Genomic DNA, 27,434 nt, shown 5'->3' with positions numbered 1-27,434 from the left:
GATGGATGAGAGAGCTTCAGACTTGATGAATGGATTCATTAATTTTAGGAAATGAAGAGATTTTCAGAAAGGGAAAGATTTATCGTGGAATATCTCATAGTTTGAAAGCTTTTTGCTCTAGATCACTCATCGATTGATTGATGATCACAGAGAATAATAATTGGCCTCAATTTGAGCCTTGAACATTATGCTGCAAGAATGTTTGAATTCACCAGATATGTCAACAAGTGTTCTTATCCAATCAGTCATATTTTCACTTGTTGGTTATCTGTGTACCAGATCTTTTTGCTCCCTGTTGGTACTTAATCAGAGGAGATACATACTTACGTTTTTTATAGAGTGTCTTTCAGGGTGTGTGTCAGTTTGTCTGAAACATTATCTAATAACACTTCCACCTACAACTGTGGAAGTTTGTGCACCAGTATCTTGTGGAAAGAGAGATTGGTGTTGTGCACTAAAATTAGGACTGCAGCCAGGCACCATTTTATAAACAGAGTTATAGCCCCTTGTTCCTTTTTTTCAAATTTTGTTAAGGAAATACAGCTGTATCTTGTATACTATTGTACAAATTTTACTAGTTTTAGGTCATTTGACCCAAAGGGTACCACATCACAATTCATGTGGGGCAGTAGCGGGGCAGTAGTGGATTACTGAGTCATATGCTGCACCTTTAGTTACATGTATGGTCTTTAAGGACTGGAATTGTTGTTTGGTATAGAAATTCAAGGGAAAATGAATTGGGATGTGGTACCCTGCTCTATGTTGATATGCTACTGTAAGATAAATGATTATTCCTAAATTTGTTTTTTCATTGCATGTATAAACTATCATTGAATGCATTTTTACCTGTGGTTTCTCTATGGTGTCTTAATGCTACACCATATGTCCAAATAGTTCTACACTGTTACATGGTACCTGATAATGAATGATCAGTTTGTATAAGTGGACATCACATTTATATGACCATAGCTATATATTGTGAGGATTTAAAATGTCAAACAAGTTATTTTTCCACTTTCTGCATATACAGTATAATAAAATTTGTTGAGTGTGAGAATTGTATGTGTTATAATAACTGCAATTCTGCCACATTTGAATATTATAAATTCAGTTTGACAGAAATCTATACAGTGATATGTTAATAAACTAGAATATAACCACCATCTGTTGCCTATCAGACACAACCAGTTGTGAAATATATATATACTATTATTATTAAACCCTGAGCCATTTGTCATATAAACTCTTGTTGTGTTGAGGATCAAACACTCTGGTTTCAATACAACCTGTGATCCATACAACCATTTACTGAAGGGGTGATTTCTATACAAGCTGTAATATTAATGTATGCAATATATTCATCTCACGTAAACAACACCTAGATATAAACAGCACATTGAATGTTGAATGATAAAAATGTTGAGCATTGCAAATTCTATATTTAACATTTAATTACATTTTCTTTAGAAAATTTGTTATTATAAAAAAATTATTTTAAGTTGCCTGTTGAAGCATCAAGAGATAGACTTTAGGCAGACAGTATACTTATATATTAAATAAGAGTGATCTCCCAAGTAGATTAAGATGTTAATGTATCTCGACCTATCAATGTTCATCTTTGAAATACTTACTTAGTTAATGAGCTAAAGAGCCAAGTATATGCTTATTAACCTTTTCTTTTACGTTTCTTATTAGAGTTTCTTTTGGAGTTTCTGGAGAACTATTATACAAATATATAATGGGTGTCTGTGCAATAGTCCAGAATATTTGACCCTCTACTGGTAATTGACCGATATTCTATTGCACTCGGCATTAGCCTTGGGACTCTTGCAATAGAATATCCGTTGATTACCAGTACCAAGGGTGAAATATTTTGGACTATTGCACAAATATCCATGATATGCTTGTTTTATTACATAATCATTAAAAACACACTTATAATCACTGAAATCTCAACATTCCTGAAGGCCTGACGGTCGTCTGGTAGTGTTGCCATATGAGTGACATAAACGCTTGAAAGGGTAGGTCTAAATTCCGAAACGTCACAGGATGTGTTCAATAGTTCACACGTGACCAAATTCCAAAGAGTCACATGTGTTCAATAGATCGCACGTGACCCTGCAATAGATCAGAATATAGCTTCTGCATATAGTTAAGGAAAATCAAATGCATAATGTAGTAAATATGATTATGAACTAAAGGCAAGCTGTGGTATTTACCCTTAATCTATTGGTCTGAATAGAAATGAAAATATATGCGTAACATGTATTTAAAAAACATAGAATCTAAAATATTTAAAAAGAATTTAAGATGTTTGATTTAATGTATCAATTGAATCTTCAAAGAAATGCTTCTTTGATTTCCTGAATTTTGTCCGGCTGTCTGATGATGAACATTGATATATTCATGAGAAAAATAGGACTCATTCTGACATATTATCAACCTAAACTTCAAGTTTATTTTCAGTTATATTAAGCTAGCTACAGTTAAAGGCCATGGATCTGGAGTGTTAAACGAGAAAATAGGAAATTAAATGTGCCGACTTTTAGTACTCTGTAAATAGAAGATTTCGGTTGTATTCTCTGAAGGCCTAACCCGGAAATTGGAAAGTATAGTCTCAACCTCGGATAGGTTAACAGGATGATATACCCAGCACTAACTTCCGACAATTTATATGCCTTTTATGGTAGTTTTATTGACCAGGTGTCCCAGGGTGTGATAGCTATAGGCTGACTGTCAGCTACAAACCTGATTGATTTGAACAACATAGACCTGTGAGATATCAAATCTCCATATTTTCAAAGAATATTGGCATGATGGGTATAGTTCTGCATTGCAGTCTGTAGGTGTCCAATGTCAAAACAAGAGGAAACAATATTGATTTTCTTCAATACTTATGTGACTATAGCTCTCTGGACAGGGCAGGCCAGAGGGTTATTCAAAACCACAAACAGCAATGAATGGCTTTCTTGCATGTTTACATGCAAATTAACACTTTGTAATTGGTCTTTTTCTGAAATACTTCAGTGATGCAACATTTTCATTTACAATTAGTCAATGTCTGGGGTATCAATTAAGTCATCTTCCTCTCCAGATAAAATGACAGGATTGTGTTATTTCTCAATTACTGGGCATTTGGTATGGAATAGAAAAGACCTTAGATCACTGGCTCAGACAAATAGATTAGTGGTGATCATTGCATTACCAACAAAACTCAGCGTTTACCTTTTTTTCAACTAAATGTGATTTTATTAAAGATCTTATCACATTAATATATATTAAATGTTCCACTTGAGTCCACATTTTTTCGACACAGTATCATATATCTATTTTCCCTACAAATTCAAATATGATATATAAGAATTCAATTTTAAAAGAAAATTATAATTCTTCTAAATTCTGTATTAAACTTGAGCAATTTCCAGTCTTATAATAAAGATTCATATTTCTTGTACATTACAGATCTGAAGCCTGCTGGACAGTGACAAGATGTTGGCGCCGAGTAGTTTCCAGCCAGCCACCATCCTGGCCCCAGACACCAAGCTTCCCCCACCGATCCGCTCCCGCTACAGGAAGTTTGATATCTATCCCGATGTGAAGACATTCAAACTCATCGATGAACATGCCATCGAGGTATATTTCACTTAGTTCACTGCAGTCTTTTCAAAGATTAAAAAGTTATTTCTTAAAATACATACTGGTATTTGTCAGAAATATTAAAAAGTTAGGATTTCAAACTTCAAAATTAATCTTCATGAGTGAACTTGATGGTTGACAAAAGCATTCATACTTGATTAGTTAGGATTTCAGAAGCTGTCAAAATGTACACATACTATGCATGGATTATCTGGGCAGATTTCAAGAGAATATCTTTGAGTCTCCATGCAGTCTATATTTTTGTTTGCATTCACTTAATCAATTTTGAGCTTGGAATATGGTTTCATCATTATGTTAGCATTCTTTGTTGTCTTGATCAACTTAAAACTTCAGAATGAGAATTCCTTGAACCTGCATATTATACCTCCTCTCTATGAAGGCCACTTTTCTCTGCTCCCTTAACTGTTGGCTAATTATTTAGGATTATAGTACATGTAACTCTTTAAGCAATTGTTATATTTGAAAATCCCTGTGAAAGCAACAATACAATGAAACTTGTTTTTCTGTGTTTGTATTCTGATAATTGTTCTTGGAAAATCAGTAATGTAAAACTTGTCTGTTATTGGCAATAAAAAGATAGGGAAAATACCATAGAATATTTACATGTACATTACATTCCATAAACAAATTAATGCTGAAAGGTAATGGAATTGTTTGATGTTGTGTGAAAGTAGTTAAGCACACAAGACTATGTAAATTGGCACGGAGAATGATGGTCTAGAACTGTAGAACCAAGCCGAGCCAGCTCAAGTTGCCATTGCCTCCCCTCTAATGATTGAGGTGGGCTGCATTCTTCCCTGGCACAGAAAGATAAGACAGGCTGATTGCAGTAACAAACAACAGTTATATATATTTTATGTTTTTTCTGGGTTTCCACATCTGTCCAAACACTGAAACTTTGTCAGGGATCAAAGCAATGGAAAATTAAATGTCAAGGTCATTGACTATGTTTGTCAAGGTCAAAGAGAATGTGTTTTCCACATTTGCTTTGCAATGCACTTTTGCTCGAAGATTTCATATTATGTATAATAACAATACACTTTATCGTTACGTTTGTAATAATAACTTCTGTGTCAAAGTAACATTGCTGGTATTTGCAGAGTTTAGGAAGAAGGCAAAACTTTTGAATATTACCTTGATATATGCTCTTTTAGAGAGCTTTTGACTAACCTAGCTTAAAAGACAAATGATAGATTATACTAAAAGAATGAGGACATAGAAGACCTGTAAAGGACATATCAATCCCTTCAGGTCAATATTGATACCAAAATGATGAGGATGTAAATGGAACCCAACTCAAGTTCCTTACAGAGGATATGGAAACAGAGGCCAGCATTTACACCTAATTAAGGTAGTTAACTTAGGTAGATGTGGGGGCCAAAAGGGACAGATTCCTAAGCTTCATGTAGGGTCCAATATGGCCAGTTCTCTAAGGTAGATATGCAGGCCAGCAAGGAGAGTTCCCAAAGGTAGATGTGGGGGTCAACAGGTACAGTTCACTACGGTAGATGTGGAGGTCAACAGGGACAGTTCACTAAGGTAGATGTGGAGGTCAACAGGGACAGTTCACTAAGGTAGATGTGGGGGTCAACAGGGACAGTTCACTAAGGTAGATGTGGAGGTCAACAGGGACAGTTCACTAAGGTAGATGTGGGGGTCAACAGGGACAGTTCACTAAGGTAGATGTGGAGGTCAACAGTGACAGTTCACTAAGGTAGATGTGGAGGTCAACAGGGACAGTTCACTAAGGTAGATGTGGAGGTCAACAGTGACAGTTCACTAAGGTTGATGTGGAGGTCAACAGGGACAGTTCTCTAAGGTAGATGTGGAGGTCAACAGGGACAGTTCACTAAGGTAGATGTGGGGGTCAACAGTGACAGTTCACTAAGGTTGATGTGGAGGTCAACAGGGACAGTTCACTAAGGTAGATGTGGAGGTCAACAGGGACAGTTCTCTAAGGTAGATGTGGAGGTCAACAGGGACAGTTCACTAAGGTAGATGTGGGGGTCAACAGGTACAGTTCACTAAGGTAGATGTGGAGGTCAACAGGGACAGTTCACTATGGTAGATGTGGAGGTCAACAGGGACAGTTCACTAAGGTAGATGTGGGGGTCAACAGGTACAGTTCACTAAGGTAGATGTGGAGGTCAACAGGGACAGTTCACTAAGGTAGATGTGGAGGTCAACAGGGACAGTTCACTAAGGTTGATGTGGGGTCAACAGGGACAGTTCACTAAGGTAGATGTGGGGGTCAACAGGGACATTTGCCTACGGTAGATGTGGAGGTCAACAGGGACATTTGCCTACGGTAGATGTGGAGGTCAACAGGGACAGTTCACTAAGGTAGATGTGGAGGTCAACAGGGACAGTTCACTAAGGTAGATGTGGGGGTCAACAGGGACAGTTCACTAAGGTCAAGTTGGGGGTCAACAGGGAGAGTTCTCTAAGGTTGATGTGGAGGTCAACAGGGACATTTGCCTACGGTAGATGTGGAGGCAGATGGGGACAGTTAACGGCAGGTAGATCTAGGGCTAAGAGGTACCCTAAGGTTGGTATATAGACCAATAAGGGCATCAATTTAATGATAGATTTGGAAACCAACTGAAGGGTATCCTAAGGTCAATGTGGGGGTCAACAGGGGTAGCTTCATAAAGTGGACAGAGAGACCAACATGGGTAGCTTCATAAAGTGGACAGAGAGACCAACTTGGGTAGCTTCATAAAGTGGACAGAGAGACCAACAGGGGCAGTTTCCTTTGGTTGATACAATGGCCAACAAATTAAAGGGAAGTTCCTGTAGGTAGATATGGAGAGCAACAAAGGCTGTTCCTGTAGGTAGATATGGAGAGCAACAAAGGCTGTTTCTATAGGTAGATATGGAGAGCAACAAAGGCTGTTACTATAGGTAGATATGGAGAGCAACAAAGGCTGTTACTATAGGTAGATATGGAGAGCAACAAAGGCTGTTCCTATAGGTAGATATGGAGAGCAACAAAGGCTGTTCCTGTAGGTAGATATGGAGAGCAACAAAGGCTGTTCCAATAGGTAGATATGGAGAGCAACAAAGGCTGTTCCTGTAGGTAGATATGGAGAGCAACAAAGGCTGTTCCTGTAGGTAGATATGGAGAGCAACAAAGGCTGTTCCTATAGGTAGATATGGAGAGCAACAAAGGCTGTTCCTGTAGGTAGATATGGAGAGCAACAAAGGCTGTTCCTATAGGTAGATATGGAGAGCAACAAAGGCTGTTCCTATAGGTAGATATGGAGAGCAACAAAGGCTGTTCCTATAGGTAGATATGGAGAGCAACAAAGGCTGTTCCTATAGGTAGATATGGAGAGCAACAAAGGCTGTTCCTGTAGGTAGATATGGAGAGCAACAAAGGCTGTTCCTATAGGTAGATATGGAGAGCAACAAAGGCTGTTCCTGTAGGTAGATATGGAGAGCAACAAAGGCTGTTCCTATAGGTAGATATGGAGAGCAACAAAGGCTGTTCCTATAGGTAAATATGGAGAGCAACAAAGGCTGTTACTATAGGTAGATACGTTGACTGACAATGACTTTTTTGCCAGCTAACAAGGCTTGTAGTTCTGACTTTGATATAAACCTTCACTGACAGTACTTCCTCATCTTCTATTTCTAGCCTCTGTTATCACAAACAAAACCAAAAACGATGTATTGTAACAATAAATAGAAGGCTAAAAAAGTGCTCCAGTTGTGACAAGATTTATTGTAATGATTTGGCTATCTTATCTGGTGGAACTTCGTGGCATCAGCGATTCTCTACACCTAGTTACCATGTCTGACAAGTTACCTCAACCAATCAAAACACTATCTCTGATTTATTACCACCACTGCAGCCAATCACAACATATTCTATGATTAAGTGCAAACAGGCTTGTACATAATGTAAACTGGTACACCACTGTAATGTTTTACTGATAGTTCAGAGAAAGTGATTCAAGAGCTATTCTCTCTCCATTTCTCAACATATTGATGCTAGACATTTCAAAATTTTCTAATTTCTTGCAGCATATTTAGATTCATGTGTGGGTATTACTGATAAGTGGAACTGCAATAAATTCATTTCAAACACTTCATAATTCTTATTCTGTAAATGTAAACTTTATTAGGTCACCTGAGACCTATTGCAATCGCCTTTTGTCCAGCATTGTGCATCGCAAACAATATACATTTTCAACTTCTTCTCAATAAGCAAGAGGCCCTGGGTCATGATATTGGTCCAGGAGTATGCAGATATAAATGCCTAACAAGTTTGTTCAAATGAATGGCCTTGACCTACTTTCAAGGTAACAGGGCTGAGATGTGTTTAGTATTGGTTTAAAAGCAAGACAATGTTTATGAGTGTACACATCAGGACTCGGGTGACCGTTAAGTCTCCAGGGCCTCTTGTTTATGATCAGGGGTCCCCTACCTGTGAAACCAGGGGACTATCTGTCCGTCTGTCTGTCTGTCTGTCTGTCTGTCTGTCTTGTCAGTCTCTCCACTTAGTTTTTGGCCCTTTTTTCAGCCATGGTCTCAGTCAAGGTATGTTGTTAAAGTCCTTAACAAGTCCTTTTCATGTCTGATCAGGGGAATTCAACCCTGGCCGCCTATAGGTGAAAAGCAAGTGTGCTACCGCTGTGCCACCCAGCCGCTGTGCCACCCAGGCGCTGTGACACCCTACCGCTGTGACACCCTACCGCTGTGACACCCTACCACTGTGACACCCAGCCGCTGTGACACCCAGCCGCTGTGACACCCTACCACTGTGACACCCAGCCGCTGTGACACCCTACCGCTGTGACACCCTACCGCTGTGACACCCTTCCACCTTACCATTCTTATACTGTAAAGTGATTGTTACTTGATAGGGAATCGTAGATGAGGAACAGTACATGTCCAAATGAGAATGGGGGCTTATTTGTAGGCAGGGGCTTATTTTTGGCTTATTTGCAGATAAATATACATGAACACAGTTTTCAATTTGCTTGTTTTTCTCCAGGTATCACAACAAGACCATCCTACATTCCGTGATCTGATCTATCACCTGGTGTACAGCCCAAATTTCCAGGCCGAGCTTGACAAAGCCAGGTAAGGCAACTCAAATCTGTGTTACCAATTTCTGCTGATTTCCAGCTGAATAATGGAAATGTCTATACAGGGAAGAGGCCAGGTATAGAGTGATGAAATGGTTTAAGGAGAAGGGAGGTTTTATTAAGGGAAGGATCATTTTAAGTAGTGAAACACTTTATCCAGAACACTTGTGTATAACATACAGTGCCCCTATGTATAGTTTATGTGACAGAGATATGTTGTAGGTCACCAGCTATCTGGCCCCGTCTGCTCCAAGGAGGGCTGGGTTTCCGTAAGTACCTGTGACGGAAGGCATTACCGGCTATATCCTCACTCTCACTTGATATTTTTGGTAACCAGATAACAATTATCTTTACAACAGAGCTTTTAAATTACATCTGCTTGCAGCCGATGAGTAAAGTATGGATGTAGTACTTGTTTCATGTATCGTCTATTACTTTTCATGAACAAAGGCAGCTGTTTAGTCCCTGGTAAAAGTATTGGATGTCTTCTTACAGCAGAAACAAAAGTTGGGCCTTGTTCTCATAGAAGGATTGAAAATGAATAAAAAAAAAATCACAACATGATGATGTAACACACATAGAACAGTAGGAGACAAAGTGAACTGATTACTCAACTGTAAAAGCATTGTCCCATTAAAATCCAGTAGTGCAATTTTGCTTCTACAGCATAGTCATTCTTCAGAAATCTGTGTTTTTTTCTAGCAGGCCAGGACTGCATTATGTAAGAACATTAGGTAGTGATAGGTTTGCAACATGAGAATAATGGCAGAGAATTACAAAAGGCAAACCTTTATACAAATGTAACAGTAGCATTAATCCAACATTATTTGTATCATAACGAAGGTGACTGGATTAGCTCCATTATATATAAATTTACATGATTATTTATCACATAATCAATCAGTTATCCAGTGAATTCACCCACATGATATTTGTTACATATGTCACTTGTGTTATATACCCGGAGCATTTTTCATTGGCTGTGTCAGTCAGAAATTGATTGTGACGTCGTAATAACGACAATGACGTGATGTCATGAATTGTGAATGGCGCAACAAAATGGCTGTCTCCTTTTGATTAAGCCCTCCACATTTTGTCTTTGCAACCTGTCAAAATGTAAGTTTTCTGAGTTAAGTCATAATGAAAAAAAATTAAGTTTGTTTTCATTCCATGTGAGATTTTATGAAACTTGTCTCAAAGTTTTAATTTTTTACTTGCCAATGCTTGCAAAAATAAAAACTTGTTAGACTCACAAGATAAAATCCGATATGAAATTAAAAAAAAAACAACATTTGAGATCATATATATAGTGTATAGGTATTTCGGTGAAAAATCCAACTCCACAGCAAAACATGTTTAACTGATTTCTCTCCATTTCAAATAGACCATTGGTCTTGTCTGTCTGTTGGCAGACATAGCGGCTATGATAAAACCTCCCTTGGCAGTCTATCCTCCGATGCTATCCCTGTAATGTCATTACGGTGTGAAGGTTGTAAAGGAATTTCATGATAATGCATTCTTGGTGGCCTCTGAATCATTCGTTTACAATGATCGGCAAGAACTATTATGGAAATGGAGGGATGGGACCTTCTTGTTTACTCTTCTTCTTATTGCTTAAAATCAGGGGCAATATATGTTGACTAGCTGCTCTACATTTCAGGGATCGTCTGAATTCCTTGATCCATCTGAATCCTGACTTTACACAAAACAATGTGTGTCTTCTGAAATATTGAGATCAATTGGATAATTCATGTTTTAAGTGTTTACCAATTGGACGATATACAGAAAACCTGTAGCTTTGTTGTTTGAAAAAACTTGTTTCACTTCCTTAATATGATATGATTCAATTGCCCTTACGTTGTCTTTTGATAAACTTAAATGAAGTCAAGCTTCTCAATTGAAGTCTGTGTTCCCTTGTGACCCTTGTCAGATGAAGTCTGTGTTTCCTTTTGGCCCTTGTCAGATGAAGTCTGTGTTACTTTTTGGCCCTTACACTTAATTGTCAAATGAAGTCATATTCCCTTTTGGCCATTGTTAGATTATGTTGTGTTCCCTTTTGACCCTTATCAGATGATGTCAGTGGTTCCTTTTGGCCCTTAATTGTCAAATGAAGTTGTCGTTCCCTTTTGACCCGTATCAGATGAAGTCCGTGTTTCTTTTGGCCCTCGACAAATGAAGTTGTGTTCCCTTTTGGCCCTTGTCAGATGAAGTTGTGTTCCCTTTTGACCCTTGTCAGATGATGTTGTGTTCCCTTTTGACCCTTGTCAGATGAATTAAGTCTCATAAAAGGTCAAAGTGTGATTAAGGTATTACATTATTTAGGTCAAAGTGAGGTATAAGATATTACATTAAGTAGGTCTAAATGGGGTTGAAGCTAGATATCACATTAATTAGGTCAATGCAACTACCTCTAATGACCTTATTAGCGAAAGGAAAAATAATTTCTATGAAAAAAAAGGGGAACAACAATCTGATAATCAAATCACTTATCGATGACTTTCAAAAGGAAAAGTAAAGCACAAATTGGAAATAGAAAATTGGATGATCATAATTGACATATCTCATTCTATTACATGTGGTTAGAAGTGAACGCATTTTAAGCTATATAGAGTTTGTGTTATAATTTTGAAGAGAGAGATGGTGGCGTGAAGAAAAAATTCAAAGATGATGTAGATTAGAGATACGTATACTGGTATATTATGTATCAGGAAATGGTAAGGTCATCATAATCTCATGGAGTCAAGTCAAATTAGTTAAAATGTGTTTATAAATAATATATCTGTTCAGATAGACACAACATCTGTATTTCATCAAGTGATGGATTTTGGTTGTAAGAACTCTTCTTATTCTGAACTGAAATAGGCCATAGGTTCTACAGAGCACTCCAAGAATCTTTGAGGTTGATGGGAATATGTAACTCTATCAGTTTGGAGTTTGTGATCTGAAACATCCATCTAACTGTTTACACAGCCAGATAACAGCTGTGGTAAGAATCGGTAGAAACTGTTTACCTGTTGGCCATGTGGTGGTACCAACCCATGTATTGTGTTTGAAACATGTCAAATTCTCTATTTTCCATGGAATATAAATATTGTGTTCGCTTGTGTTTTGTCAATTTCTTCTGAAACTGAGGAAAATTTAAGATTGAAGTTTGCCCCATTTTGTATTATGGTCATGGTTTGTCAGACTCTGTCAAGTCGGGCCATAATGAAGTTAAAATTTTACTTTTATTACTACACTTCTTCCCTGATTGGTTCTACATTATTTAATGTCAGTATTGAATTGTGACATTTTAATATTTATGATATGTTATCCAACACCATTTCATTCCCAAATATTCAAAATTAACAACCATCAGGTGATTTGATGAACCATTCCAAATAGTCTTCATTTTTTTTCTTATTTTTCTTTCTTGAGCTTAAAATGAATGTGCTTCATATTCCTTTCGTCATCTGTTTTATGGAGAAATATTGAAAGTCTGTCATTTTCCTGGCTTTATCATTAAAATAGTTTTAGTCAGGACATAGAACATACAGATGCTGTAGAGTGTAAAGCACTTGATATCTCTGAGCTGTGTATATGGAGATGAGAGTCTGATCAAAGATCTCCAGACATGTCTCTAATTATCTGATGTGTGATAAAAAAATTGGTAGCAATGCCGACCATGTAATAAAATTGTGTATACAACCTCTCTCTAATAAACACTTTAGTTATACATCTGAGGGGCATGTCAGCGTTTGTAAGCTATAGCATGATATTGTGCTGTAGGGAGTCCCAGAGAAACTATGACATCTTATCAACTCCCCTGCTTCTAGAAAATTTATTGGAAGTGATGAAATAGTTCTGTGCAGGTTTTGTGCAGTACTAAACTTTATAGTATAAAATCTTGTTTGACATGAGATAAGACTTGGAAATGAAGAGGTCAGAATGTGTACTTGAAATATCTATTTTATTCATAGCGAGATAGTTATGAAGGAGTAGGGGTATTTACAACTTGGCTAGTAAAATTACCGTATTTATAATGCAGTAAGCCCATGCCTAGTGATAAGGTTGTTCATACACCCATACATATTGATGTTCATTAGAATTGATAAAAAGTAATTTCATTGTTTTGGAAATAGCCCTGTCCCTTACTTTGTCTTGGAGGTTATGTGTTGGGCCTGGTCTCGGTGTCAAAGGGTACGGTATGTGTTGGCCCTGGTCCCGGTGTCAAAGGTTACGGTATGTGTTGGCCCTGGTCCCGGTGTCAAAGGTTACGGTATGTGTTGGCCCTGGTCCCGGTGTCAAAGGTTACGGTATGTGTTGGCCCTGGTCCCGGTGTCAAAGGTTACAGTATATGTTGGCCCTAGCTCTGGTGTCAGAGGTTATGTGTTGGCCTTGGCCCTGGTGTCAGATCTAGAGGTTGTGTTGGCCCAGGTTCTGGTGTCACAGGTTATGTCTTAGCCTCGGCCCTGGTGTCAGTGGTATGTGTTGACCCCAGCCCTGGTGTCAGAAGATAGATAAATGGGTTATTTTGCTGTATTTCAGAAATATTCAGACTGAGGTTTTGACAAAATACTCACCTGACGTTTTTTCATGTACAGATTCTCCAATAACAGCAGAAAATGCTTATATGGCGCTGTCATGATGACATGAGTTACATCACAAAGAGACGACGTCATGAATTATGTTAACGATTCCCACACTTGTTGCCACTATTAATTTTTCGATATTTTAAATTTTGGTGTTTTTTTTCTCATAAAAATGCAATAAAAAGAAAATTGAATAGTTTCCCATTTCACGAGTATGACAGAATATTGATATTTTAAAATTAGTGATTTTGCAAAATTCTATATTTATTTTTCAATACATCATTATTCACACATGTCTATAATGTATACAGGGTGCTTCCATGCTATCAAGTGGAGGTTGTTTTGATTGTTTTTAGAAAAATATTGAAACTTTTGTGAATTTTGGAGTTTATGGACAAAGCCCATGGACAGATGAGGCATACATGTACATGTAATTCTGTTATTTTTTGTAGAGTTATCTTTCGATGGATGACCTGCAGGAATATGCATACATTGAAATTCAAGGATGTACCCAATCCTGCCAAGAGTTCACCAGAGGAGGTTCTCCTGTCCTTCAAAAACAAGAAAGGCACATATGCCAGGATCTTTGAGACCATGTGTGGGTAAGGAAGCTGTAGTAGTTTAAATTTGTATCTGGACTGAGATTTAGAATAAAATGTAAAAACAAAAACAAAAACAAACAAAAAACCACAACTTGAAGAGGTGTTTTCCATATTAAGATGGACGAAATTTATTGAGCTACTTGTTAATAATCTTATCCTATTTTGGCAGTTATTTTGAAAATATTTAATACATGTGATAAAATAATATATAGGGATGAAAATGATGGTTGATGCATAACTTATAATTATATTCTGACAACATCAATTAAACCATCTCACTTGAGATTTAATAGTGTGATGTATTGTGCATGCATATATTATTAGGCCATAAGCATGCTTGACTTATCATGGCCTGTTCTCCAATAAGTCATTGGCTGTTGACCAAAGGAAAATATCTAGCATCATAAGACCAAAATAATTGTGAACTTCTACACATGTCTATCACTGTTACCTCCCTTGACTATTTTCTGTTGTCAGAATGCTTGTAATTTGAGTGAGTAACAAGGCACTTAAGGCACACATGTATCTTTTTGGAGAATGAAAAGGAGTTTGTTAGAGCATGGGATGCTAAGTTGAGTGAATAGGTGAATAATAAAAAGTGGAAGTTAGTAGGTGTATCTTAAATATAACTTTTTTCTAGATTTCTATTGATTATCTCCCTTGTTTGATTTAGGTATGCAGGCCTGTACTGTGCTGTACTGACAGGGTATGCCAAAGGACTGGACTATCACCCAGGGGATAAGTTTAAGGGGGCCGAGTATAACCATAGCTGGAACGCTTGCTTCATTGATGGAAATTGGTACCTCGTCGATTCTCACTGGGCTACACGCTATCTCATCTCTGAAAGGAACTCTCAAGAAAATTTGGTAAGTGCATGTCAATGAAAAAAGTAATCTGGGATTTATGTTATTATTATATAACTTCTACTGAATTTTACATGTACCTTGTTTTCTGAAAGGTTCCATTGTAAGGAACCTGAAATTAATCTTGGACTTTGGATTCCATTATTAGGGAGGTACACTCTAACACAGGAATGTGTCTTCTATATTACCTCCCTTTGAAGTTACAAAAATATTTATGTATCTATTTAAATTCAATATTATTCTATTATATTACATGTATATCATTTGTTTGTTTATAGGTGTATGAATATGATGACTTTTACTTCATGACCGACCCAGAGCAGCTGATCTACAGCCATTGGGCACAGAGGGAACGCTGGCAACTTCTTTCGCAGAGCCTCACTTTGGCTCAATTTGAGGACCTCCCATTGGTCAAGTCCTACTTCTTTAAGTGTGGCATGTTCTTCATGTCACATCAGAAGGGAGTTGTGAAGACACAGAATGGTAAAATCGCCATCACTTGTGGATTTGTGAAGCCAACAAATTTCACATACAAAATTGTCATGGCAGAAAATGGAGACGAAATGTATAATAACCACAAGCTGAAGAATTATGCTCTGCAGGAAACGCAGAACAACCAGGCAACCTTTGTACTTCGAGCTCCCAAGGCCGGCAGTTTTTACCTGACCATCTTCGCTCAGCTCTTGACTGGCGACATTGGCGTAAAGAATGTCTTTACCGCATCAGCAGAATACAAGGTTGTTGCTGACACAACAGCGCATGACGCCAGTCCTCTCCCCAACTGTTCAGACAGTAACTGGGGTCCCGGAGTACCTGTCAGTCAACTTGGCCTTGTTCCTAGCCAGAAAGATGCTGTTATATCTACCACTGATGGAAATGTTGCCTTCTCCTTCAGAAAGACAAGGCCAACCTACATTCTTTGTAAACTCCGCCATCCTGGTATGGGTGATGAAGCTCTTGAAAGATGCATTTCGGAAACAGAAATAGGTGACGAGATCCATGTGACAGCCACACTACCAAGGCAAGGTGAATATGGCCTGGAGATCTACGGGAATGACCCTTCCAAAGATGGTGACACCTACACACACATCTGCCAGTACTTTGTACACTATGCTCAACCTGAGGAACAGGCCACAGCATTCTACCAGGAGGCTCCTCAGAGGCGTGTGGTACCAAATGCTCACCAGGCAACCCTGTCATACGTCAACCCCAACCAGGTATGGTTTCCATTTTGTTTGTTTTCATGTTTACATGATTGGATGTAATAGTGTGCCACATGTCCATAAATAATTTACATTTTCTCGTGAACCCCTTAATCAGTTTTAATAACATCTTGCAGGAACTTTCTATAGGTAAATCAAAATTGAAAATTGTCTGGTCCTTGCCCTCTAGGGACCTCATGACAGTTTGTTGGTGTTTTGATATTTCTGACCTTCACAAAACCACAGGTCCGGAGATCGGGTTGGTCATTACAGGGCGTACTTACATTTTTAATAACTGTATCTATCATTTCATCAATCTTCCTCAGACACACATTTGGACTTTCATTGATGGATAAATGGTAACCTGTAAAATTGTGAATTTCATTACCCCTTAGATTTCAAATTCATACTTTCATGCTCCAACATTAAAGTGTCAGCATTTATTTTTATATATTTATATATTTTTTACCTTAAAAAAGACAATTGATTTTATCAGAACTCGGGTGGTATCTGGTATTATTCGACAAGATGAAAAGTAAGAAAATTGTGCAAAGAAAAAGACTGTTTAGCATGGAACAATGTGACATCACAATCAAAATGACATCATTTAAAGCTATTGGCTTACTGTTACTAAAAATAGTAACATAAACATATTGACTTATACCATGTGATCGAGCATTGACTGACCAGAGTTATGGAAACGTTGGCTTTACTACCTTTAAAAAATTCCATATTTTGAAAGACGTATAGGATATATTAGACAGTTAATTGCTGAACAGACAGCTTAGTATATGAATAATTTACACTAGCAGAAATGATGAAAATTCATCTTTTTGATCAATCTATGAAGAGTATTAATAATTCACAATCTGAGGTACTGGAGTTTACATAGGTGAATTTGATTGTCTGTAAATGATTGGTTAAAAGTTCATTAAAGGTATGCAATTGTCAACACAAATTCAAATCCTGATGGCAGATATTTTTCCATATTAAGTAAAAAATTAAGTATTGTGTAAATCTTGCAGTAATGTGTTAAGTGGAGATTTATGATGTGGATTTGTTTGACAGGAGTGGTTGTATGGGGAGCATTATAGCATCTAAGTGTTTTATTGTCGTAGGATCAGTGAGCCTTGTTGACACTAGATAAGCCTTACAAAGAGAATTATGTCTCAGCCATCTCCGTCACACACAACAATATTTAAGTCTGGTTGACTCATCCCATCCCAAATAAACACTACAAATATTCTTATATTCTGGCATGTCGTAAGATTATGAAGATATTATTTAAAGTTTTTATCTGTTGCAGATGTTATGGATGTATCCACGGTGATTTTTTTTTTTTTTTTCTAAATTAAACTGAAAGATTACATGTAGCTTCAAAGTTTTGTTCAGTGTATAAGGATGACTAGAAGTATGTTTATAAGTTTTTTATGATGAGCTTTGTTTGATTAACTTTTACAGCTTGCCCAGAATGTATCCGATATGAACATGGGTGGTGGTCAGAACGAGATTGACCTGGACAGTTTACCTGCCCCACCACCTGAGTTCCTACAACAACAATATCTGTACGGCACCGTCCCCGACAGTCGTCAGCAGGGTCACTACCCCGGAATGTCCCAACCCCACGGTCAGAACCAGCCCGGGGGTCAGGCTGCCTTCACCCCAGGTGCTGGCAATGTCATTTTACCCCCCACTCAGCAAAAGACTGTCATCAACATTCCTCCCAGTCAGCCAATCATGGTAAGTATCATTGATGGGCAATAAATAACAATAGGTTTTGCATTTAGATCCATTTCTCAAAAAGTATCAGTCAAAATTTAACCAAACTTTGGATATAGTTAGACCACATAATGGACATCTCAACACAGCCTTCATTTACAGATTATTATCCAGAATTGATAGTTAAGTGACTGAAAATTAGTGATGCAGGGAATCGGATTTTAAAATTTTATGTTAGCTCAGCTTCTCAAAAAGTATCAATGTTATTTTCTGTTTATGGACATCATACAACACACCCTACAGATAACATAACATTTTGAGAAATAAATATTTACTGCATCTCCAATTGATTTACAATTAGTTTATTTAATTATAGCCTAATTGGAATATTAATTCTATTATCAATCAGATTTATTTTCCTCTCACTTTTCAAAAAAAAGTTATTTTTGGGGTAAAAATGACATATGTAGGTGAATTTTGAAAATAAGTGATTTTCCAATATTTGATATATGTTTTACACATGTCTATAATGTATACAGGGTGCTTCCATACTTTTATGTGGGGAATATATATATTTTTTTTTTTTTAAATACTTAAATCTTAATGAATTTCGGAGTTTGCTTAAAACTTACTACATTGACAAAGAAGGACAAGTGTGACATATAATCACATGTTATTCTTGTTTAATTGTGAAATCTAGTATCAAGAAGAAAATTTTCAAATTTACATTGTATATGAAGAAAAATGGTAAATATATACTGCTCATTTATTAATCATTTACAATAAATCCTAATCCACATATGGTCTATCCGCTTGCAAAATACTGGTGGGGATGTAGGGTATAAACAGTGATGATTTTATTGTGTATTATTATGAAATATTGTACAAAGGAAAACTGTTGCTTTCTTCATTTCATTATTCCAAAAAGAAAATCTTAATAACAGTAAATGGCCATTTCTAAATTTTGATTGTGAGATATGTAGCAATATTTGTCATTAATACATTTTAAAACTTAATTGGATTGACAGCAAAAAATGCAACTGAAATGATGCATGTTTACATAGATGGTGTGTTATCAGTATCAAAGTAAGTCAAACATAATGGATTTTTATCATTTGTTTACTTCACTGATTCAAAGATAAGTAATAATTCCATGCTTTGATGATATATTGGAAACAATAGAACTTCATGTTAATCATTAATCGAAATGAATCTGCCTCTGCTTCAGGTTGAGAAGCGTTCGGTGGGCCAGGAACCACCTTCGGCACCCCAGGAGTTCAAATTGATCCCAGTCAAGATGGAGACCGAGGAAGGACCTCCCCCAGCCCCTGCAGCCCCAGCACAGCAGAAGCCCAGTCTGGAGAATATTGATCGCCAGGTGTTACATACAGTTGACGACCATGCGATACAGGTATTTCAAACTATTTGTTTTGGGGGGAAATGATATTTTACACAAGGTTAGTAAAAAATGAAACAACACCTGGGTTTCATCTGAAGAGCAAATGCTATGATAGTTATTGTATTTATCAGCATTTGTTTTAATAATAAGTCCATCTTATCATCATTGATATATTGGTCCCTGGGCATACTGTAGAATAGATACAGCAACATGTGTAACTTTTAATACACAAGTATAGTAACTGTTCCAGCCACAAATTATAACACTCTCCAACTATGTTTGTGATCTAGGTATCGAAGAGTGAGCATCCAACATTTAGAGACCTTGTGTGGGATTTGATCTACTCCAAGAATATTACAAACGAGATCGAAAAAGTCAGGTAAGGTGACATTGTGACATATATTGTACTTATAAGTCACATCATAACAAAGTGTACGGTAATATACAGATTACACATCTTAACATACTGTACTGTAATACAGGTCACACATCATAACATACTGTACTGTAATACAGGTCACACATCATAACATACTGTACTGTAATACAGGTCACACATCATAACATACTGTACTGTAATACAGGTCACATCATAACATACTGTACTGTAATACAGGTCACACATCATAACATACAATATAGGTCACATCATAACATACTGTACTGTAATACAGGTCACACATCATAACATACTGTACTGTAATACAGGTCACACATCATAACATACTGTACTGTAATACAGGTCACACATCATAACATACTGTACTGTAATACAGGTCACATCATAACATACTGTACTGTAATACAGGTCACACATCATAACATACTGTACTGTAATACAGGTCACATCATAACATACTGTACTGTAATACAGGTCACACATCATAACATACTGTACTGTAATACAGGTCACATGACATACTGTACAGTAATACAGGTCACACATCATAACATACTGTACTGTAATACAGGTCACACATCATAACATACTGTACTGTAATACAGGTCACACATCATAACATACTGTACTGTAATACAGGTCACACATCATAACATACTGTACTGTAATACAGGTCACACATCATAACATACTGTACTGTAATACAGGTCACACATCATAACATACTGTACTGTAATACAGGTCACACATCATAACATACTGTACTGTAATACAGGTCACACATCATAACATACTGTACTGTAATACAGGTCACATCATAACATACTGTACTGTAATACAGGTCACACATCATAACATACTGTACTGTAATACAGGTCACATAACATACTGTACTGTAATACAGGTCACACATCATAACATACTGTACTGTAATACAGGTCACACATAACATACTGTACTGTAATACAGGTCACATCATAACATACTGTACTGTAATACAGGTCACACATCATAACATACTGTACTGTAATACAGGTCACATCATAACATACTGTACAGTAATACAGGTCACACATCATAACATACTGTACTGTAATACAGGTCACACATCATAACATACTGTACTGTAATACAGGTCACACATCATTACATACTGTACAGTAATACAGGTCACACATCATAACATATTGTACTGTAATACAGGTCACATCATAACATACTATACTGTAATACAGGTCACACATCATAACATACTGTACTGTAATACAGGTCACATCATAACATACTGTACTGTAATACAGGTCACACATCATAACATACTGTACTGTAATACAGGTCACACATCATAACATACTGTACTGTAATACAGGTCACATCATAACATACTGTACTGTAATACAGGTCACATCATAACATACTATACTGTAATACAGGTCACATATAACATACTGTACTGTAATACAGGTCACATCATAACATACTGTACTGTAATACAGGTCACACATCATAACATACTGTACTGTAATACAGGTCACACATCATAACATACTGTACTGTAATACAGGTCACACATCATAACATACTGTACTGTAATACAGGTCACATCATAACATACTGTACAGTAATACAGGTCACATCATAACATACTGTACTGTAATACAGGTCACATCATATATTATTAATATATATATATTATTTATATATTTATATTTTACAGAGTAATCTTCCGCTGGCTAGCCACCAAGAACCTGAAGGAGATCGATTTTAACAATGTGGAAAAGGGAAGTCCAGAGGAGGTGTTGATGGGCCTAAAGACTGGAAAGACAACTTATGCCATGGTGTTTGATACAATGTGCTGGTATGTCCATCAAGTTTAAATCTATGAGACTGACATAACTATTACCCAATCCTTTTCAAAGATGTTAGGGAGGTTAAAGATCGTATGCATCCTAAACTTTTTAATTTGTGAAGATAATTGCATATTTTTTTCTGACAGTATTTATAAAACATTTCTGCAGTTTATGTGACTTAATCTTAATCTTTTACTGGAAAAGTCGGGAAAAATCTAAACTATTGCCACCTTATAGTTTCAAATGATTTTTAATAGAAAAAAAATATTTGAAAATTGTTTGACCATTAGATATTGATAAAACGTTTACAGAAGAAATTAATGCAATGAATCCCATTTGATATATCAAACATTGACTAATTTGCATACTGTGCACAAAAGGATGTAGAAAAAATTACATTGTTTAATTTCTAAATAAAGTTAGAAAAAAGAGTGTAACTGTTTACATTAGCACTTCCATTTTGTAGACATTATATCATTTATTCCCATTGTGTTTTTCCAGTTATGCCGGCCTGCACTCAAAGATCATCAGCGGTTATGCCAAAGGAGCTGACTATCGTCCGGGACAAAAGTTTATGCCCGGCTCTAATCAGCATTCTTGGACGGCCGTCTACATTTACGGAACCTGGTGTTTACTTGATGCTCATTGGGCAGCTCGGCGTATCATTGGTAAACAGGCCCAGGTGGAAGAGTTCCACTACCAGCTGGATGAATATTTCTTCCTGCCTGACCCACATCAGCTCATTTACACTCACTTCCCAGATGATCCAAAATGGCAGTTGCTCGACCGACCTGTCAGCCTGGAGGAATTTGAGAACATGCCTCACATGAAACCGCAGTTCTTCAAATATGGCCTGGAATTTGTCAGCCATAGGACTGCTGTTATTTATGGCCGAGGAGAAATTAATGTACGACTACGTTACCCAGCTCATAAGCTTGTTGCTGCCTTCAACTTCACAATTCAGTATGAAAATTCAGAGGAAGAATTCCAGGGTATGAAGTTAAATAGGTACGGCATGCATGAAAGTGTTGGTGGAATTGGGTCATTCAGGCTTCGTCTACCAGAGAAAGGGTCGTACATTTTGTACATATATGCTAAAGAGGATACACCAGAAAACACAGACAATGTTTATGCACAGGTATGCGAATACAAGATTGTGCAGGAGGAGGTTTCTTGTCCTCCTCCCCAGCCTTTCCCTCCCTGTGCCACACTCCACTGGGGGCCTGGCTCTGCCTTCTTTAAATACGGTCTGGCAACTTATCAACAAACTGCAAATATCATCACAAGAGAGGGCAAGGTTGAGCTACAGATCCGCATCCCGAAACAGATGCAGTTTATGGCCAAACTCAAGCACATCTCTTACGATGATGCTGATCTGGATTGTTATGTTATGCACAGAATTGTGGGTAATACCGCCCATGTTACCTGTTCTGTCCCTTCACGTGGTGAGTATGGACTAGAAATTTATGGAAATGATCCCAGTACAGAAGGTAAAACCCTGTTCCATATTGCACAGTATCTAGTGGAATGTCATGAGGATGTGAAAACTACGCCCCTACCCAAGCTACCACCTGGCTATCTCGGTGCTCAGTCTAAATTCTCTGAGTATGGATTAAACACTTTGAGCCATCATGATCCTGTAATCCACCTGGAGACTAACTACATAGAGATCCAGTTTGATTTCGCCACTGAGATGCGTGTCACAGCTAACTTGATTAGCGTTGACCAAGAAAAGGATTTCCCAGAATTTGTGTTCACCCAGACGCAAGGCTCTGTAATAAGTTTCATGGTCACCATCCCCACGACTGGTTTCTATAAGTTACAACTGTATGCCATCCCTGCCCAGGATCCCAGCCAGCAGCTGCCAGGTGTGTACAATTATCTCCTCAATTGTCAGAATGCCCCCAAGGCGCCACATCCCTTCCCCAAACAGTATGCCCAGTGGAAAGAGGGTTGCTTCATGTGGACTCCCACACGCCTATACAGGGAAATGCTTCAGGGTCCAGAGCGCATCGCCAACTTCCGTGTCCTCATTCCACGTGCTGAGGCAGCCGCCATGGTTGTGGATTCAGACTGGACTCACCTGTCTAGCAACCAGCCAGGAATCTGGGAAGGAGATGTCAGTTTTAAGAACCATCACAACAAATCGGTCAAGGTCACTTTAAACGCAAATTATGGAGGTGACCGCACCAATTACGCAACGCTTTTAGAATACAATATTGATGTATAGACTTGCTTGTTAATGATTGTATGTAGGAACATACAACAATAACTACCTATCGCAGAACAATTTACACTCTACCTGCTTGGTAAACTTCATCCGCCTTACTATATCACCTCTTAGAACATATCTACAATTGAACAATACTATGACATCCTGCTGTATGACAAGTAGAACCCTTTTGCTTCTGTCAACTATTGTAAGGAGAGATATTCATTTTGTAAGTTTTTCTAGACCACTCCGTTGTCTACTTGGAAATGCTTGACTTAAACAACTTCTAAGGACTGTTGTAAGAAGAGATGTTTGAAAGGTACCAAATGTGTACTAGCTAGACTACTACTTCGTCTACGTGGAAATTCTTGATTTAAACAGGAAGATAAGAAAATGTATGTTTGATGGTGAAGAAGTCTTAATGTGAAAATCGACAACTAGGTACAGTACTTTCTTATATGTGAAAATATGCTTTATGTGAAAATCGACATGTTGAAATGGATTGACAACTAGGAAATTTCTTATAAGGATGAGAAAATGGTGGCTTTTGAAGAAGTCAAAGTTACTGTTTTGCTTGTATTTTGTTAAAAAAACAATTATTACTTGAAAGAAAATTTGACATTTCTCTGTGATGTGAATATCACTGTTTTAAAAAACTGGAAAATATTCCAGGATTTTCTAATTGATTTCTGTTAGAAATAAGATTGCTAAATCTAAATACAAAATGATGTTATATTTTCAAACAAAACTAAGATTTAATTAAATTCTTGCCTATTTAAGTTTTGTAAGAATTGAAGTAAAATGTGATGAATCTTGTGTATTTAACTCCTGCCAATTATCTGTTTCCAGTGTGCAATCACACCAAGTGCTCATAAGACAATATAGTTATATGTATTTTATATGTTTTGGTCTATGGCAAACATATTAGATCACATATTGTTTATTATATTAGTGGGTGTGTTTTTTTCAGTTTACTCCATGATAAAAAGAAAGAGACATTTTCAAAACTTTAATTTTATTCCATCAATACTGATTAAATATCTTTATAAATCAGATAGTATAATCACCAGATTTCACCAAATAAATGTTAAAACGGTTAAACTTGGTGCCCTAAATCGCTGCGATCAGAGTTGTCTCCCCTAGGCACAGGGTGTATATTACATATGCTGTGGAATTTTCTTAACAACACTTGTTGGAAGGAGTGGTGAAGATCCGCGGAGGAAAAACTAGAGGCATTTATATACGCAGGTTGTGTAAAGTACAAATAAGTACTATGATACAGAAAATATTCTTCTTATATTGGAGTAAATTATTTGTTGGTATAATTTTGCTTGCTCATATGATGTAATGTTTTTATTACTTTTTGTATTGTTTAAGTTTTATAGAATGCTTTGTGGTGGATGTTTTGTAGAAATCAGGATGTGGAAGTGCTACTCCAGTATGGTCTCATACATAAAAGTTGTTCTTTAAAATATTTACCTATTAAACAACCATATTAGTTACAATATAATATATACATAAAGTCCTGCCATTTTTCTACCACTCACAAGTTTTGAAAAGGTCTTTCTTATCAATGTGTTGCCACTTTATCATCAAGTTGATCAAATTTCATTAGCAGGCCAATTTTTTGTGAATAGTGGAGTCTTTATCATATTAGGCTCGATATAAACTCTTTCCTGATTTTGCTGCTGTAAAATAAGAAAATCCCAAATACAAAAACTATAAATCTTGCGTCTTTTTTTCTATGACATATTATAGAAAATAATTCTGCCATTAGACTATCTACTTTTGGGTTGGAGGAAGCTATATATATAAAACCTATCTGTTTCCTGGAATAGTTGTAATCCTAGAGGTTGTTATTGTCATTAAAAAAAATCCAAAAACAGTTGAAATGTAAACTTCAGATTTTCTACTGATTTTTACAACTTCTTTTATCAAATATACAGTTTTTAGTAGTAGAGAGAAACAACATGTAAATTTAGTTAAAATTGATGACTTTCACATCCTTTGGACCAAATGATATAAACTACTATTTTTAAACCATGGTTCTATATGTTATGATCTAGTTATGTCTGTTACATATTATGTTTGCAATCCTACACAATTACAATGACATAAACCCACCATTCTTCATCATCTTTTCCTTCCTGTTAAAGATATTTTGAGGATATACTCAACTAATTCTGTTATTACAGTATTGTTCCTGCCACAGGTGCAAGAAATGTTGGTTTACAATTTGTTAGCTTTCCAACACTATGTGCCTCTTCATATTCATTGGACATTAAAACAAATCTAAGAAGAGTAATTTTAAAAATTTATGCACGAGAGTTTTCCATCAAGGATGTCATCAAACAACAAGTTCAAATACATTGTATGTGTAATTCCTCAAAAACAAAGTCTGTTTACTCAGAAAGCTGAAAATCTTTCTAGAGCATAAGGAAGTCATTTTGTTGTACTCATAAAGGTGAAAATCGTTCTAGGGCATTGGAAAGTCATTTTGTTGTGTAATGATTACCTATTTCACAAATATGGCTCAAGTTTCATTTCATAGCACTTGGTTGAATATGCTACATTGCCGACAGCATATATGCACTGCTGGTCACAAAATGCATAATATGTTACCTATATGATATATCATTAACACCAAAAAATGAAATCAATTAATAAACAGCATTCTAAATGTTGAATTTCTTGGGAAATAAATACAAATTTAAAACATAAAAAGAGAAGATCAAACCTTCCTTTTAGAATATACAAAAGCTTAAATCCATCATGTTTACTCTTTGTCGGCAATGCAGCACCTTCCTTTTTAATCTACCCCCATATATTGTAAGAAGGGGGATAACTCTTGTTTTTGTTTCATGGTATGACTTATTAACACCAATGCATAACAAACACTAGTTTGCCTTTATCTTATATAATATATATTCATGTTAGATATTGTTCAAATTCAATTTTTATGCTTTTTACTTATAGTTGTTACACAATGTAGATTAAAAATAAAGCTGTGCTTCTAATATATACATGTTTTGAAATTGTGTTATAGATGGGCCGCAGTGGCCGAGTGGTTAAGGTGTGCCGACACTTTATCACTAGCCCTCCACCACTGGGTTGCGAGTTCGAAACCTACGTGGGGCAGTTGCCAGGTACTGACCGTAGGCCGGTGGTTTTTCTCTGGGTACTCCGGCTTTCCTCCACCTCCAAAACCTGGCACGTCCTTAAATGACCCTGGCTGTTAGTAGGACGTTAAACAAAAACAAACCAAACAAACCAAAGTGTTATAAATGTGCATGCTGTTACATATGTACATCTCTATACATAGGTGGCAATCACCTGTCTTCTTGGATTTTCATTATCACATTGATGATGGACAAAAAAATGTACAGACAAATACATTTTTTTTATTTTATCATCAGCCGAACACCCTAGCAAGGAGCAGATAAATGAAGACATACTAGAAGTATATTTATTTTAGCCATACTCAAATTTTCTCACATCAATTAATTTAAGTAGATTTTGGCAATAATGATTCGGCACATCCAAAGTACCTGTAGAGGAAAAGTATTTTGATACAGAAACTACAATTATTGTAATCATAACTTCATTAGCGGAATATTTTCAACCCAAAAAACACTAAAATATGATTGACTCTAACACATGATCGTCTACAGTACGTACGTTAAAAAATTCAAAACCTAATTTATTGTACCAATCAACATAGGTGTCACATTACACATTGTCTTAGTATAGCATTTATAAGGAAAAAAACAAGGTGAAGTTCACAATTACACTGTCCAAGTATACAGTATACAACATCGTTCACAACAGTCATTCTTCTTGGTAATATAATGTATGGACCAAAA

General features: G+C 36.7%; 1 protein-coding gene across 3 annotated transcripts in view; it reads left to right on the top strand.

Annotated features, from left to right (window-relative positions):
- LOC117340002 overlaps positions 1-26,592 on the top strand; it is a 62,492-nt gene extending 35,900 nt beyond the window's left edge. For all 3 annotated transcript variants that reach the window (XM_033901744.1, XM_033901746.1, XM_033901745.1), the window contains exons 2-11: positions 3,463-3,633; positions 8,660-8,748; positions 13,777-13,926; positions 14,600-14,792; positions 15,068-16,006; positions 17,453-17,731; positions 18,939-19,121; positions 19,400-19,488; positions 21,227-21,367; positions 21,861-26,592. In XM_033901744.1, coding sequence (XP_033757635.1) covers positions 3,490-3,633; positions 8,660-8,748; positions 13,777-13,926; positions 14,600-14,792; positions 15,068-16,006; positions 17,453-17,731; positions 18,939-19,121; positions 19,400-19,488; positions 21,227-21,367; positions 21,861-23,589 — 3,936 coding nt within the window. In that variant the 5' untranslated portion in view covers positions 3,463-3,489 and the 3' untranslated portion in view covers positions 23,590-26,592. The remainder of the gene's footprint in view (positions 1-3,462; positions 3,634-8,659; positions 8,749-13,776; positions 13,927-14,599; positions 14,793-15,067; positions 16,007-17,452; positions 17,732-18,938; positions 19,122-19,399; positions 19,489-21,226; positions 21,368-21,860) is intronic.
- The last annotated feature ends 842 nt before the right edge of the window (positions 26,593-27,434 follow it).

This window comes from Pecten maximus, chromosome 12 (genome assembly GCF_902652985.1).
Source record: "Pecten maximus chromosome 12, xPecMax1.1, whole genome shotgun sequence".
Taxonomy (NCBI): domain Eukaryota; kingdom Metazoa; phylum Mollusca; class Bivalvia; order Pectinida; family Pectinidae; genus Pecten; species Pecten maximus.
Note: the sequence above shows the minus strand (reverse complement) of the source record. Positions and strands in the feature narration are given on the sequence as shown.